Source organism: Macaca thibetana, chromosome 20 (genome assembly GCF_024542745.1).
Source record: "Macaca thibetana thibetana isolate TM-01 chromosome 20, ASM2454274v1, whole genome shotgun sequence".
NCBI classification, from domain to species: Eukaryota; Metazoa; Chordata; class Mammalia; order Primates; family Cercopithecidae; genus Macaca; species Macaca thibetana.
In genome coordinates, this window is record NC_065597.1 from 25,859,783 (window position 1) to 25,873,706 (window position 13,924).

Here is a 13,924-nt window from a genome sequence, read left to right on the forward strand (position 1 = left end):
CGCCTTCATCATCACATTTCTTTCTCTTATCCTTTCTTCCATTTTCAAAGATACTTGTGATTACGTTGGGTTTATGTAATTACATAATCCAGGAGGAGCATGCTGTTTTAATGTTAGCTGATTGCCAACCTTAATTACCCTTTGCCATGTAATCTAACACACTCATAGGTCCTGGAGAGTAGAGTGAGAATATCTTTAGGGGACTATTGTCTATTCTGTTTGCATTATCTCATTAAAGCCTCCCAGTGACTGTTTCTCTTGCAAAGAGCATGTGAAGGCCATTCACTCTGAATTAATTTGCCAAAAGCCAGAGAAATGACCACACAGCCAGAGTTTGGACTTAGGTTAGTTTTGGCTTTTTGCGCCATGCTTTCCCTTGTTTTCTTGTTTTATTGTGCTTCACTTTTTTTTTTTTTTTTTTGTACTTCATAGATATTGTATGTTTTACAAATTGAAGATTTGTGGTGTTGAAGTCAAAAATGTAGAGATGAATCTCTAAATTTAGCATTTCATTTGGGAAGAAAGATTTGCAATTTGGGGCATTTATGCAGATTAGACAGTCTTTGGTATTCAAAGAACAAAGAGAAAGCTGGAGGTTTTGTAACAATGAGAAATGTTAGGTATTGCTCTTTGAGAAAGTTCATTGACACTAGTAAGGCTCTGGGAAGCTGGCAAGCTTCAGCTGGTGCATAACATCAGTGAGAAAATTAGTCCTGGAGTTGCAGCTAGTTATCTTGAAGCTATTGATAAAACTGGGTTCAGGTTACAGCAGTCAGGCTTGCAGAGAATTACATTGTTGGAGCAATGCTTCGTGTCCCTTGTGTTTTTTTCTCTGGCTTCTTGGCTTAGTTTTAGTTGGGTATAACAAGAATAACCCAATTTATAGGATCAACTTTCGCCTTGACAATTCTACACTTAGCAAGTTTATCAGTGCTGTTTTTCCAACAGAAAAATGTGATCACTTTGTGTATCTGTCTCATGTTTTGGTAATTCTCCTAGTTTCTTTACTGTTTTTAAAATTATTACTTTGTCTGTTTTGGTGATCTCTGGTTAGCGACCTTTGATGTTACTATTGTTATTTTTTTTGGTGGGGGGGGGGACATGAACTGTGCCCATATAAGATGCCAAACTTAATTGATAAGTGTGTGTCCTGACTGTTTCACCAACTGATCCTTTACCCATCTGTCTCCTTCTCCTCCAACCTTCCTACTCCCTGAAACACAGCAACATTGAAGTTAGGCCAATGAATAAGCCTATAATAAAGCACTTTCTTTGCCTCTAAGTGTTCAAGAGAAAGGAGGAGTTGCATGTCTCTCTCTTTAAATCAAACCTAGAAATGATTAAGCTAGGTGAGGAAGGCACGTCAAAAGCTGAGATAGGCTGAAAGCTAGGTTTCTTGTGCCAAACAGTAAAGTTGTGAATGCAAAGGGAAAGTTCCTGAAGGAAATTAAAAGTGCTATTCCACTGAACACATGAATGATAAGAAAGTAAGACAGCCTTATTGCTGACATGGAGAAAGTTTTAGTGGTCTGAATAGATGATCAAACCAGCCACAACATTCTCTTAAACCAAAGCCTAATCCTGAGCAAGGCCTTAACTCGTTTCAGTTCTCCGAAGGTTGAGAGGTGAGGAAGCTGCAGGAGAAAAGTTGGAAGCTAGAGGTTAGTGTGTGACGTTTAAGGAAAGAAACTATCTCTATAACATAAAAGGGTGAGGTGAAAGCCGGGTACAGTGGCTCACGCCTGTGATTCCAGCACTTTGGGAGGCCGAAGCAGGTGGATCATGAGGTCAGGAGAGCAACACCATCCTGGCCAACATGGTGAAGCCCCGTTTCTACTAAAACTACAAACATTAGCTGGGTGTGGTGGCGCATACCTGTAATACCAGCTACGTGGGAGGCTGAGGCAGAAGAATTGCTTGAACCAGGGAGTAGGAGGTTTCAGTGAGCTGAGATTATGCCACTGCACTCCAGCCTGGTGACAGAGTGAGACTGTCTCAAGTAAATAAATAAGCAAAATAAAAAGTGTGAGGTGAAGCAGGAAGTGCTGATATAGAAACTGCAGCAAGTCACCCAGAAGATCTAGCTAAGATCATTGATGAAGGTGGATACATTAAATAATAAATTTTTTATGTGGTTGAAACATTCTTATACTGGACGAAGATTCCAACTAGGACTTTCGTAGCTAGAGAGAAGAAGTAAAGGACAAGCAAACTCTTTTATTTGGGACTAATGCAACTGGTGACTTTAAGTTGAAGCCAATGCTTAGTCACCATTGCAAACATCTTAGGGCCCTTAAGCATTAAGCTGAATCTACTCTGCCTGTGTTCTGCAAAAGGAACAACAAAGCGTGGATGACAGTACATCTCTTTACAACATGGTTTATTCGATATTTTAAGCCCACTGTTGAGAACTACTGCTCAGAAAACTATATTCCCTTCAAAATCTTACTGTTCATTGACAATGTACCTGGTCATCCAAAAGTTTTAATGGAGATATATAAGGAGATAAATGTTGTTTTCACACTTGTTAGTATAATTTCCATTTTGCAGCCCATGAATCAAGAAAAATACTGACTTTCAAGTCTTATTATTAAAGAAATAAATTTCGTAAGGCTACAACTTCTCAAGATAGTGTTTCCTCTGATGGATCAGGACAAAATGAGTTGAAAACTTGCTGAAAAGTATTCACCATTCTAGATACCACTAAGAACATTTGTGATTCCTGGGGGGAGGTTAAAATGTCAAAAATAACAGGAGTTTAGAAGAAGTTGATTTCAGTCCTCATGGATGACTTTGAGAAGTCCAAGACTTCAGTGGAGGAAGGAAGTACAGATGTGGTCAAAATAGCAAGAGAACTAGAATTAGAAGTAGAGCTTGAATATGTGTTTGAATTGCTGCAAGCTCATGATAAAATGTGAATGGATGAGGAGTTGCTTCTTATGGATGAGCAAAGAAAGTGGTTTCTTGAGATGGAACCTAATCCTCGTGAAGATGCTGTGAAGATTGTTGCAGAGACAATAAAGGATTTAGAATCATACCTAAACTTAGTTGATAAAGCAGTGAGAGGACTGCTTTCAATTTTGAAAAAAGTTCTGCGGGTTAGATGCTACCAGATAGCATCACATGCTATAGGGGAATCATTCATGAAAGGAAGAGTTGATAGATTGGCAAACCCCATTGTTTTCTTATTTTAAGAAATTGCCATAGCCTCCCCAACCTTCACAACCACCACCCTGATCAGTCAGCAGCCATCAAAATGGAGGAAGACCCTCACCAGAAAAAAGACAACCACTTGTTGAAGGTTCAGAGGATCATTATCACTTTTTAGTAACAAAGTATTTTTAAATTAAGGTATGTACTTTGTTTTTAGAAATAATGCTATTACATACTTAACAGACTACATTATAATGTAAACATAACTTTTATATGCACTGGGGAGGCAAAAAGTTCACGTGACTCACTTTATTGTAATATTCGTTTTATTGGTATGGTCTGGAACCGAACCTGCAGTATCTCCGAGGGATGCCTGTACGTGCAGCTTCCTTATTTATGGTTTGAGGAGAGTATGTTGGGTAGCATCTTTTAGAAATAAAGTCTAGGATGTTAGTTCCAAGTTTCGTATGAAAGCAACAATAAGGCCGGGCTCCGTGACTCATGCCTGTAATCCCAGCACTTTGGGAGGCCAAGTGGGGGGGGGTGGTGCAGATCACGAGGTCAGGAGTTCGAGACCAGCCTGGCCAACATGGTGAAACCCCATCTCTACTAAAAATACAAAAAAATTAGCTGGGGGTAGTGGTGGACGCCTGTAATCCCAGCTATTTGGGAGGCTAAGGCAGGAGAATTGCTTGAACCCGGGAGGCGGAGGTTGCAGTGAGCCGAGATCACACCACTGCATTCCAGCCTGGGGAACAGAGTGACTCCATCTCCAAAAAAAAAAAAAAAAAAGAAAGAAAAGAAAGCAACAATAGGACGGACCAAACTAAAAGCAGTCTCCCCTTTTACATCCCCAAGAACTACAAAATCACTCGGAAGTGTCTGTGACCTTAATGACCAACAAGGTGTCCGGTGTTCTGTGTTCCTGGGGCTGTAAACACCAGGAATACTTTAAGGAGGTCAGATTCAGCAGGAGCGTGGATGACATCAGTTTATACACACAGTGAATACATGCACATGTGTGTACACGTGTGTGTATGTGTGTGTATGTGTGTGCATGCACGTGTCCTGGAATGCCACATTGCTCCATGCTGTAGGCAGTGTGCCTTTATAAAACCTTCCAGGACTCTGAGCTTGTGCTCCCTGGAAGGATAAAGAATCAGTCAAAATACATTGCTGTGATATTTTTACATCCTGCAAGGATCCTTTCTTCCCCACAAATCTAAGACCCAAGACCCTCCAAACTGATCTCAGTACACTGACTTTAACAAGAGTAAACCAGAGGTGTTTTGTGGCAGGGATAAAGTACTATCCACCCACACTAATGACAAAAAAGCAAAGAGTTGGAGATAGGAAAATAACAAGGATCCCAGAGACACTAGGGTGTTGGTTTGGAAAATACTTTTTTGGAGCTGGTTTAAGAGGGGATGGAACCTGAGAGTGTTCCCAACCTGGTAAGATAATTATTTGGGGCAGGAAGTTTCTCTCTTTATTTGTGGCTGCTTTGGAGATAGTTGTGTCATGTTTTTCTTCAATCTTGATGCTTCTCACTGGTCTCTGGGACATATCTGTGATGTCAGTGGTATCAAAGACTTTGCCGCCCTTGTTCCATGGATGTTTAGTGTACAGTCAGCTGCTGTAACAAACAATGCCAAATCTCAGTGACTTTGTACACGGTTGTGTGGATGTGTCTTGTGGGGCAGTTCTCCTGAGTAACTGTCTTCTGTGCAGTGACTGATTCTGGGCTCTTTCTATTGGATGACTCTGCCACCTTGGGAGTCCTTACTTCCTATTTTCATGGCTAGGAGAAGAGAAGATATCATGCAGGACATTCAAGGGCCATGTCTAGAAGACGTGAGAATCCTTCCACCCTTATACTGTTGGCCAGTGCTTAGTCCCATGGCTAAAATCGTAATGGAGCAGCAGCGCCAGGTCCTATTGTGACAAGTAGCCAGAGACTAATCTCAATGACAGTTCTTATAGCTCAAAGAGGTATTTGCAAAATCTAAAGCAAAGGTTGCCAACTCAAATGCCTAGACGTCCAGGCAAGTGTTTAACTGAATTGAGTGAGCAGGAACAAGAACAGTGAGTGCTGCTGAGAAGGAAAGCTTGGAGAGGGGCACTCTCCATAACATGACAATTTAACTTGATGACAGACTTCTCTGGCTAAACTAACCACATCTGCTGGCCACATCCATCCCGTACACTGCCAGTTGGCAACCCACAGTATGGGAGAGAAAAAGAAAAAAATCCTTTCTCTGGAAGCAAACTCCAAAGTTGGCTATATTCTTGAATCAGTACCTGTCAGGATAAACAAAAACCCTTTCTTCTTAAGAAAGAAAGTTCCGTACTGCAGCAAATAAATGGAAGCTAAAAAGAAAACCAGGTATGAAGAATGTGAGTTAAGAATTTGCTGTCTGTGCATAAATTTAGGGTGGTGGCTCTTGCATGGAAGAGAGATCTCTGAGCTGCTACTTTAAAGGATGCTTGGTGACCTACAAAGGTAACACAACTCAATAACATCAGGCACTGATGTTCTCATTGTGAAGCGGATCCCGAGATGCAAATGCCCCCTGATCTTCTACTGTCTGATTTAGGTCCCTGCTATATCCCTGTGCATAGTCTGAACAGTCTATTCACTGAACAGTTTTATAGTAACAACAAAAGCAATAATATGTTGGTAATATTGTCAATGTCTACCCTGGAGAATATCAGTGAATCATGAATATGGATTTAAATATAATACGTACAAATAACAATAGCAAGCATTTATTGAGCAAGTACTATGTACCAGATACTACTTAAGGCTCTTTACAATAATTAACTCACTTAATCCTCATAACTTGTAAGATACCATTACTCCTGCTTTTCAGCTTAGAAAACTGAGACACAGAAGGCTACTTGCCCAAGGATAGCCCACTGGGAAATAAGATTCACACTGAACCAATGTGGCTTAGACCTGTGCTTATAGTCTGTCTGAAAAATGAATCTTTGTAGCAGACTGATGGTAATTTTTAGATAATAGAAATCTTTTGTAAATCACAGAATTTGATTATTACTGTGCTTTCAAAGGTGTCTTGGTTACCTCTCATTTATTAGGTACTCACTGATGCATAAATGGACAAAAATGTCATAGAGGAAGACTATGATTGCCATGGTATTAAAGATAAATTTGGAATGATGCTCAGAGCATATATTCTAGAAAACTTTTAGAGGATTTGGGGAAAACTATGTCCAGGTAGTATCTTTACACATGTGACATATGATAATATTGGAGAAAGGGCTTGCCTGCTTTGGGAGTAATGTCCAAATACTAATTCTTACAGCAATGAGGGGTACTGCTTTACTGCTTTACATGCCATTACCATACTTAGTGTGAATGAAATTGAAGAGTGGATATTGGTGGAAAGTTCAAGCATAGATACTGTTTTGAATTGTCTTAAGAAATCAAAGGGCAATAGCAGTAACTAGAACATTCTACAACTATTGACTGGTAAGATATTTAGCTTTTGGGGAAGTCCTAAATTAGCCTGGAATCATATTTAAATGCAGTTTTGTAATTTCAGTGATGCGTTACATGAAACTCAAAGAGCCACAAAATAAGTCACGTGTAAGCGAAGAGTGTGTTGGTTTAAAAGATGAGCCTGCATTCTTCTCCCTTTACCCAGATAATTCTTAATCATCTTTGAGATCCCAGCGGAAATGTCTCTTTTGTGGTTTTGCTTTCCTTGATGCCCTAGATGAGGTTAGACTTACCAATACCCCAACTTCTACATGCTCCTAAAGAGATCTATATTTTCCTTTCAAGTTAAATTTTAATCTTAGTGAATCACTTAAATTATGATTTGTTCATACCTCTTTTCTTTTTGAGACCATAATTATATTTAACAATTATTGACTTCTTATCCTATGTAGCTCTTTTCTCATTGCTTTGGACAATGTGTGGCAAAGTCCTCACTGAATCCCAGGAGTCTAATAGGTATTTGTGAATGAATAATGCATGAGGAGTGAGTAAATGAATGAATTATTTGACTAATTCTCACCTCACTAAGTCACCCCTGGCCCAGCAGTGTACTGTGTACCTTTATGTTACAAATCATTTAACTTTAATTTTGCCTGGTAGGTGAAGTGTCCCAAGAATTTGTAAAGATAAAACTGTGCTTTTGGGGGTTCTCCTACTGCTCCCCCACTCGCTAAGAGTCAGCAGCTGGAAAAAGGTTCATTTTTGTTTTTCTTTGTAACTCTAGAGGAATCCTGAATGAGCCCTGCCAAGTAATCTCAGAGACTGAGCCACAGATAGACAAAGATGGAGAACACAGAGCTCACCCGCAGAGTACTGTTTCTCATCACTAACTGTGCTTTCTCTCAGTCCTGGCTTTTTATGCTCAGGATTCTGGGAGAAATTTCACCTTCCTTACTTCCTAAGGGATATCCAGTTTCCTGGTCTGGGAGCTGAGAGCAGAATTAGTCAATTAGAAGGTTAACACATAATTGTAGATACTGGGTGTCTGGAGACAACCCTTGACCATTTGCTAGTTAACTGAATTAATATTGGCCAGTTATAGATTTTCTGCTTGCAAAATTGCCGGCAGATTTTTCTGACTCCTGGGTCTGCATTCTGTGTATGTGCCACTTGGGATGCCAGCATGATGATTGCTTTCAGAGTGATCTAACCAGAGCCTGCTCTCAAGACAAGGGAATCCATGACTCACAAGCGGAACCGCACAGATGCTGGACCACAGCATTCTTTTCCCTTTGATTTGAGGGAGATGATGTTGGTCAGGGTGATAACTCCCGATTTCCATTTCTCTGATGGTGTTCAGGTCAGCCACACGGTGAACCTCTTGAGATTGATTCTTGCTCCCTTCTTTGGGGTTCAGTGCCTTTCAGAGGGCTGATATTTAGAGAGAAGCCCTGGTTCCACAGCTTCCAACCTTTTGACACTGCTTTGAGTTCTCTGGTGGGGATGATAATGAATTTTCTTCAACTGTCTGTGTGCAGTGGTTACGATTTTGCGGTCTGATATTGAAGTTTTGTTTTCTAAGAAACAGACACATAGTAGAGGATTTGAGTGCAAGTAATTTGAGTGATGGCAGAAATTGGTTTAAGAAAAATACTAGTTGGGTGCAGTGGCTCACGCCTGTAATCTTGACACTTTAGGAGGCTGAGGTAGGTGGATCACTTGAGCTCAGAAGTTCAAGAACAGCCACATAGTAAAACCTCCTCACTACAAAAAAATAGAAAAATTAGCTGGGCATGGTGACTAGTGCCTGTAGTCTCAGCTACTTGGGAGGCTGAGGTGGGAGGGTCGCTTGAGCCCAGGACGTTGAGGCTGCAGTGAGCCATGATTGAACTCCAGCCTGGGCAACATGGCAAGACTTGGTCTCAAAAAAAAAAAAAAAAGAAGTTTTAAAAGTTAAAAAAAAAAATAGAAAAAGTACGAATAGGGAATGAGGAAATAAGTCAAGGAAGAGAAGGCAGATAATGAATGTGAGTTATCAAACCAGATACTCTGGTGGACATTGGCGCTCAGCCCCAGGTAGAAACTGGGAGACAAAAATGCGTATCTCCAAGTGGTCCCACCAGAGGGGTAAGGGAGTTGGGGTATTTACATACCATTTCCCATCAGTTATTGGTTAAGGGCCACTCCCAGGATGTTAATTTTCAAACACTCTTTTCTGGCACTATGTACAGATAAAATACCCTTCCACAAGCTTTAGAGACATATCTCAGATGAAGAAAAAAAAAATGCAAAGTCTTGCACATTGACACAGAAGGTCTGAGGGGAATGGGTAGGGCTCTGACAGAGTGCCTTTCAGGACACTTGAGCCTAGAGTCAGATGCTGGCTGCACCCATTCTAACCGTATGATCTTAGGCAAGCTTATTAACCTTTCTAGAATTTTGGATTCATCTTCTATAAAATATACCTTATAACAATACACATTTCATAGGCCTGCTGTGGAGATTAAATTAGATGATGTATATGGTGAGTTTAACACAGTAATTACCAAATAATAAGGGCTCAAAAATGGTAGCTTTCATTTAAGTGTTATGGAGCCTCTTCTCTGTCCCTGGATGTGTGGTAGGTGCTCAGTAGAACTGGTGGTTGGTTGTGGTGGGGAGGTAATCCCTGTTTTTATGGGGTTGTAGCCTTTGCGTACTAAACCTTAAGACCATTTCTTATTTCACTAAGTTACACCTTGCCCAGGAGAGAGTCACTTACATTCCATACATTATGTTCCAAATCATGTAACCTAATTTTTTGACCATTGGATGAAGTGTCTCAAGCATCTGCAAAGACAAAATTGTGCCTTTGAAAGCAATTGTAAATTTTAAGTTTTATAGTAGCCAAGTTTACAAAAGGAATAAGAAACTGATGACATTAATTTTAATAACATATATTTAGCTTCATATGTAAAATATTGTCATTTCAATATGTGATTAATATAAAATTATTGACTATTTTACATTCTTTTCCTTATTTAGGCATCAAAATCCAATTTGTATCTTATACTTACAACATGTCAATTTCAGACCTATGACCTTTAAAGTACTGAGTAGCCACCAGTGGCTCATGGTCACCAATATTGGGCCACAGTGAAGGCTTAACAGGCCCTGGATTCCTTTTAGAGGTAAATTCCAACAGAATAGTTACATTTTCTCTTTCCTCCTCTTCATAGATGACAATGCTTCTTTGCTTGTATAAAAATGAAGTTGGTTTTAGCTTAGGCATCATGGAAAATTGACAGTTTCTGTAATAAAATTTCACACATGGAAACCATGGTGAGAATCTTAGCAGGTGTAAAAATCTGACGAAGTTATTTCTTTAACTGCAACTTAATGGAAACTGCAGCAGCTGTTCCATTTGCGTGTTCTCCAGATCTCAGTGCCAGAAAGAATTGTTGGCAGCCACTGGAAAAGTATCAACTTACCTCTTCATTTGGGAAATGAAATGGAAACCTCAGCTTATTTCTAAAAGTTGCAGATTTGGTGAAAGTTAGCAGGGCAAACACATAAGCCGCTATTAAAATATTGATGGCTTCGGTTTTCTCAGGTGCTGCTGCTAACATCTGCAGAAGATTTGGACTGCACTCCTGGATTTCAGCAGAAAGTGTTCCATATCAATCAGCCAGCTGAATTCATTGAGGACCAGTCAATTCTAAACTGTAAGCAATGTCACTCGAAGATGCTTTTAGACTCTGCTCTTGTTTGAATTTGCTAATGTTTATGACTGTGTCTCAGGATGGGGTATTTCCTAAACTAAATGTTTTCTGATTATTTTTCATATGTCACTGCTTGACCCAAGATGGAAATTCTTAAATTAGGGGCTGGTCAACTTAGAGGTTAATAGAGTGATATGCATCTCTTTTTAGTATTTTATCAGCAGTGGGTATTTGCAGACTGCTCTCAGAAAAGGGAGCTGTCAGCCTCCAATGAGAGTTCTACACTGTGCAAAGGAAATGAAATTCATTTCCCCTGGGCAGACCCCCAAGAGCAAAATCATTGCCTTCTTGCAGATTGCTGTTCTACCTGTAGTTTCTCATACATGGCATTAGATCAAAATAATGGTGAGAGTATGACATTGGCTTCCGGGAATTTTTAGACATAGGAATCAAAAACTCTTATTCTTAAGGCTAACAAGATGGTCTTTAGAAAGATTCAAAACCTCTACTGATTATTCTGTGGATTAAACTCAAATCCTCCCAAATTCCTATTGATTTATTTACAATATGCCTCCCTTATATCTGTGGTTATGATCTCTTTCTATTTTTAATGTCAATATTATATTGTTTTATCTTTAAGAAGTGTTAGGGTACATTGCTAAATGCATAACAAGTACAGTGTTAGTACAATGGAATTTAAAATTGATGGTAGACAAATAACCATTTAATTGTAGGCTCTTGAGTACCTTGCTTAACAGTTGGAAATGAAGAATATGGAAACATTTGATCTAAACTGATCAGATGCAGCCAGGCATGATGGCTCACGCCTGTCATCTCACCACTTTGGGAGGCCAAGGAGGATGGATGGCTTGAGGCCAGGAGTTCAAGACCAGTCTGGGCAACCTGGTGAAACCCCATCTCTACTAAAAATACAAAACTTAGCTGGGCATGGTGGCACACACCTGTAGTCCCAGCTACTCGGGAGGCTGAGGCAGGAGAATCGCTCGAACCCAGGAGGTGGAGGCTGCAATGAGCCGAGATCGCACCATTGCACTCCAACCTGGGTGACAGAGCGAGACTGTGTCTCAAAAAAATAAAATAAAATAAAATAAGCTGATCAGATGCTCCAAGGTCTTTGCAAGGAAGGTGATTCCACATTGGCCCTTGTGGTCTCAGGTTTGCCTTTGACACTAGCGAAGTTCCTTCAGTCCTATGGTATGTGGCTAACAAGTTTAAAGGAAAGAAAAAACAAAGGCACACTGGACTGGATTATTCTGTGAGGCTGGGACACACTGGAGGAGTCTAAAGGAACACATTAATGAAGACGTGCTGTTGAGCATCAAGGGAGCTGTCCAAGGTGAAGCCTGTGCACCTCCTGATGAAATGACGCCAATGAAATCGTTTCAATAATTAGAGTCTGTAATGACAAGGTGCAGGGCTGGCACAATAAGTGAATTCCAATATGTGATTTCCTGCTAATTTGATCTCTGAGTATGACTTCTGGGTCTGGCCATCAGGAACCCTCATTTGTCTTTTCATTTTTGTATTTATCAGAATCAATATATTTCAACAGAACTTGATTTGTGAGAACCATTTTTTTGGCTCTCCTCTCCTCTCTTCCTGTATCTTCCTTTTATTTTTTTTTTCTAAGTGATTATCCCAAATGGCATCTACGTTAACATGCTTGGAAATGCGAAGCCACCCTGAGTATGGAAATTAATAGAGTTGGTATGCAAAGTAGACCTATAAATGTGATTGCTTCTGTAATCTTCAGGATACCAAACAGCTTTTAATTTGCTGCTGAGAAGCTGGAAACAATCATACTATGGGGGATCTTTTTAATTTAAAGTAGGCCATACTGTACATTCCAGTATCACAGTTGTGTGTGTGTGTGTGTGTGTGTATGTGTGTGTGTGCGCGCATGCTTTAATCCCCTAAGTAATTAAGTGGGTTATGGTTATTGGTTCTGGGTAAGCTAGTAAATGCTAAATGGGACTAGGTTGATTATGAATGATAACACGTTCAGAAAAAAGTCAGTGACACGAGAATTGAGAACACTTAAATTTTTATGCTTGTGTATGAGTTGTTGGGTAAGCAAAATTTGAGTAGCCCCTCTCAGTGAAACCGTATGTCCATGTATATTACTAGAGTAAAAAAACAAATACAAAGCAGATATGGTTAGGTACTTTCAAGTTCATCTCGAAGCAATGAACATATTATGAGTATAGAGCCTGCAGATAAGGTTAATTGTGCCTAAATGAGGAAGAAAATTGTCATAGACTTGAGAATGCCTATTGAAAATAGTTTAGGAAAATCTGGGTTTCCAGAAGTGGTAACAGTGCTTTGCTTTCTTCCACTTGCAAGTAGAGGTAAAAAGCCCCAAATATTGAATAAACTTTTATACCTAACTGACCAATATTTTCAGCCAGTCTCGCTCTCCTCTCTGTCTCTCTCATTCTCAGTTTATTTCGTGTGTGTCTTATAGTGCAAAACAAAAACCTTCTGTCTCTGAAAAATGTGATTAATCAAGAAACCAATGAGTGATGTGTGCTATCAAATTGAAGACTCTACTGGCACAAGGCTAAATCTGAATGAAAAATGAAAAGAACCAAGTAGAACCAGAAAATTTAAAATGCATAGATTCCATTTCCTGAATCATTGTATACCAAAGATCCAGGAAATGGTTAGGGATATTTTAGTCTCGTCTAAATATAGGCCAGTGTTGTACACAATAAGGAAACTAGATTAGTAACATCATCTTGTGCCCTACTCATGACATTTGCACTTTACATTTTTCCTTTATCTTTGCAATATTTAAGAGCTTTGGTTACCAATCATTGTGAACTTTTGTGTTGCAGAGGGGGTAAACACAGCATAACCAATCAATTGATGTCTACACTCTTCACTCTTCTTTAAAGTTGTCTGAAAGTGCTGTCGCTTTGCCTGACAGACATAGTATATCTACCCCTACCTTAGACTTGTATTCATCCAATTCTGTGTTCAGCTTTTAGCAGGTTATGGGGAGTGTTTATTCTGTGGATGGCTTCCTGCTATCTTTGTTCAGACAGTAATATTTCCTTTTATCCTTTTTCATCTTCCTCCTCAATTTTCAATGACTTATCTTTTTCTACTTTAACTGTTACTAATGGTCACCTCCACTCCTTTTATTTCCCTAATATTTTATTCACTGTTATCTCTGATACATCTTTCAGTTGTTCTAAAGCCTTTTATTTCCTTCACATCTGAATCACTCTTTATTCTACTCTCCTTTCCCCTAACTAGACTTGCTTTCGTCTTAAAAAAGCCATTTTTCAACAAGCTGCTGGGATCAAAACATAGCATTTGGCTATTTCTTCTAACATAACCAGGGGGGCTCTTCACTGCATCTTTCAGAGAATGATGCAAAGCCCCCAACTCATGAAAACTTGCGTAAAACTTTCTTGGCTTTATCTCATTCTTGAAAGTTTATCTGGGAAAACGTGATCCTTCCCATTTTCAATGAGAAATACAGAAAGAAAGGAGAAGTCAGCTTAGAAGGCAACAACTCAGAAAGGAGGCATCCATTTAAGGTTTTTGAATTCAGAAAGGAATCTGTAAAAAGTTTGTG

General features: G+C 39.6%; 2 protein-coding genes across 4 annotated transcripts in view; one reads left to right on the plus strand and one right to left on the minus strand.

Annotated features, from left to right (window-relative positions):
* Positions 1–13,924, minus strand: part of MPHOSPH6 (M-phase phosphoprotein 6) — a 1,084,238-nt gene that overhangs the window by 700,797 nt on the left and 369,517 nt on the right. The window lies entirely within an intron of this gene.
* The window catches only part of CDH13 (cadherin 13), a 1,164,483-nt gene that overhangs the window by 222,337 nt on the left and 928,222 nt on the right, over positions 1–13,924 (plus strand). For both annotated transcript variants that reach the window (XM_050775044.1, XM_050775045.1), the window contains one exon: positions 10,209–10,320. In XM_050775044.1, the coding sequence (XP_050631001.1) occupies positions 10,209–10,320 (112 nt within the window). The remainder of the gene's footprint in view (positions 1–10,208; positions 10,321–13,924) is intronic.